Source organism: Mycosarcoma maydis, chromosome 3 (assembly GCF_000328475.2).
Source record: "Mycosarcoma maydis chromosome 3, whole genome shotgun sequence".
Classification (NCBI taxonomy): Eukaryota; Fungi; Basidiomycota; class Ustilaginomycetes; order Ustilaginales; genus Mycosarcoma; species Mycosarcoma maydis.
In genome coordinates, this window is record NC_026480.1 from 920,776 (window position 1) to 923,523 (window position 2,748).

The window sequence follows — 2,748 nt, forward strand, 5'->3', positions numbered from 1 at the left end:
TCTATCGGAAACGCCATCGAAGAAGGTCGACGTATGGCGGACAACATTTCCAAGTTCGTTTGTCATCTGCTGGCACAGAACGTAGCGCAGGCTTCGGTGCTTTTGATCGGACTGGCCTTCAAAGATGAAACTGGGCTTTCGGTCTTCCCTCTCTCGCCCGTCGAGATCCTCTACATCATCATGGTCACATCCGGCTTCCCTGCCATGGGTCTCGGCATGGAAAAGGCTTCGATGGACGTGATGAAGAGGAAGCCTCGATCCAACAAGTGGGGCATCTTTAGCCCTGAGATGCTCATCGACCTCGCTGTCTACGGCCTCTGGATGGCAGTGCTTTGCTTGGCTACCTTCACCTTGGTCGAATTCGGATGGGGTAATGGCGAACTTGGAATCAACTGCAACTCGGAGTACAGCCCACCTTGCGATCTCGTCTTCCGTGCCCGAGCTTCTACCTTTGCTGTCATGACGTGGTTCTCGCTGCTGCTCGCTTGGGAGGTAGTCGACACGCGTCGCAGCTTCTTCAACATGCGCAACGACGGCCAATGGTACAATCAGTGGTTCAAGGACACCTGGGGGAAGAACAAGTTCCTCTTCCTTTGTGTCGTCTTGGGCTTTTTCAGCGTTTTCCCGATCACCTACATTCCGGGTCTCAACGACATTGTCTTCCTCCATACCGGCATCTCGTGGGAGTGGGGCATCATCTTCGTCTGCACCGGCCTCTTCGTTGGAGGTATCGAAGCATACAAGTGGGGCAAACGCGTTTACTTCCGACGCACTCAGGTCGACAATGCTAAGCTGGTCGACGAGGAGCAGCAGGTGCAAGATGGCGAGGTTGCTGAGGAGAAGCCCGACGGTAACCACAGCAAAAACATGATGCCAGCTCCCACCACCTCGACCGAGAAAACGATGGTGTAACTTGACTTGCATTTAACAGCATTTTTTTGGCTTTCTTTCATAGCACACTGTAGCATCTCTAGACAAGTCTGTTTCAATAGCAAGAACCGTATCTCAATCTCAAGCCGCTTTTTCTATGCAACTTGAGAAACACCCTGGTCGAGTCCATTTTTTAACCGTCAAAAGTGATCAATAACCGTCAAAAGTGATCAACCGCAGCATCGCGAAATGGTTCGTGGCGACGCTGTCGACGAGACCACCATTCGAACTTGCAACTAGATTTCGCGGTTCCGGGTTCTTGGCCGTGAAGTTTTTGACTATCGTGTATGTGTCCAGACTACTGCCTCGTGCCTGGCGGCAATGTTGATGAAATGGTTGAGAGCTTGTGTTAGACAATGGAAAGGTGAGTTCTGAGAATGAGAAAGATTCAGAGCGCTGACTGCGAGGGAGATACAGTAGGTTCGAAAACGGTTCTAGATTCTGGAGCGGTTTATCTACAAAAATGGAGCCTGCTATGTGCTTCATATATATGTGCGACTGGGTAGATGTCTTGCTGTTGTATATACCTATGTGTACGAACATGTATCTGAGTACTGGTGCAAGATCCACTAGTGATATGAGCTCTGTATAGTGTACTGTACTGTACCGTAATGTTGTGGATAGCGACCTGGTGATTCTGTGCAGTAAAGGGAATTTTCTGCGTGTCTGCTGGCTGTGCGATTCGTGATTCGTGATTGGCGCATTTTCTTCAACTGAGAAAAGTGACAGAAAAAATTGCGTTCCTGAAAATGCGTGTTCAGCCAAAGACTCACTACGATGTAAGTTAGCGGAAAGTACTTTGCACAGCTTTGAATCTCGTGACTTCTCGCCAGGAGCAAACGATTTGGTAGTAGTGAGCTTTTCAGCGTCTATGGCGTTGGTATGGTTGTCCAGAATGCTATTCGTGTCACATGACAAGCATGAATAACGTATTGAATCACAAGGCAATCACGAATCTCGCTTGTTCGGAGCAGAGGCTTCCGGTTTCTGGCCTGCAAGTCACGCTCAGAAGCCAAAATATAGAATCACGAATGGAGTGATTTCCAAGCTGTGCGGCATGCAACCCTGCGTTTCTGGTGCCTTAGATTCTCCGATGGAACCGTGTACGGAAACACGTTTCTTGGGTCAGACGCTGTCCAACTTGGCATCCAGCTCAGCTGAAGGAATCAAGACTGTAGCGTATAGCGTGTAACGTGTAGGTAGAGCTCAATTCGTGATTACGACACATGCGCTGTTGACTGGCTCCGCGGAGAGGCTTATCTCGGCGTCTTGACTTGTCTATCATGGAGGTGCTTTGCTTTCAGGCTGAGTCGCTCTCGAAAATATCATACTGTATACGCGGTATCTTGCAACCATCACGAGCTGTCAATCCGGTTTCTCGAAGAGCATCATCAGCGACTTTATCGCCCTACTGCCACGACGAGAATGGAGCACGTCGCCTTTTGCGCCAACGATGCCAGTTTTGGCCCCGTCTCGACGTGCAGATCCTTCGATTTTACCCTTCATTTTGAAAGCAGCATCCTCTCGCTATTGCCCAATGCAATCTTTGTGCTCATCGCTCTTGGCCTCATCCTCTGGACTCTGCTCTCTCGAAAACGTTACATTCAGTTATCTACTGACTGCCGATCGACATGCTTTCAGAACCGCGATGGAGGCGCCATCCTTTTGGCACTGGCTCACATGACTTTGATGGTGACGCTTGCAGTCTTGGCCTCGCGACTCCTCCCAGGTGTGGCCAGCTCGAGTCTGAACACGCTGGTGCTATCTTCGTTTTGTCTCGAAACCATCTCGGCCCTCGTCATTCTATGCGTCCTGATC

General features: G+C 50.0%; 2 protein-coding genes across 2 annotated transcripts in view; both read left to right on the top strand.

Annotated features, from left to right (window-relative positions):
• UMAG_15043 (putative plasma membrane P-type ATPase) overlaps positions 1-912 on the top strand; it is a gene marked incomplete at both ends in the record, with an annotated part of 3,405 nt that extends 2,493 nt beyond the window's left edge. The window contains one exon of the mRNA XM_011389842.1: positions 1-912. Within this exon, the coding sequence (XP_011388144.1) occupies positions 1-912 (912 nt within the window).
• Positions 913-2,355: 1,443 nt separating this feature from the next.
• UMAG_15074 (uncharacterized protein) overlaps positions 2,356-2,748 on the top strand; it is a gene marked incomplete at both ends in the record, with an annotated part of 4,775 nt that continues 4,382 nt past the window's right edge. Inside the window, one exon of the mRNA XM_011389845.1 lies at positions 2,356-2,745. Coding sequence (XP_011388147.1) covers positions 2,356-2,745 — 390 coding nt within the window. The remainder of the gene's footprint in view (positions 2,746-2,748) is intronic.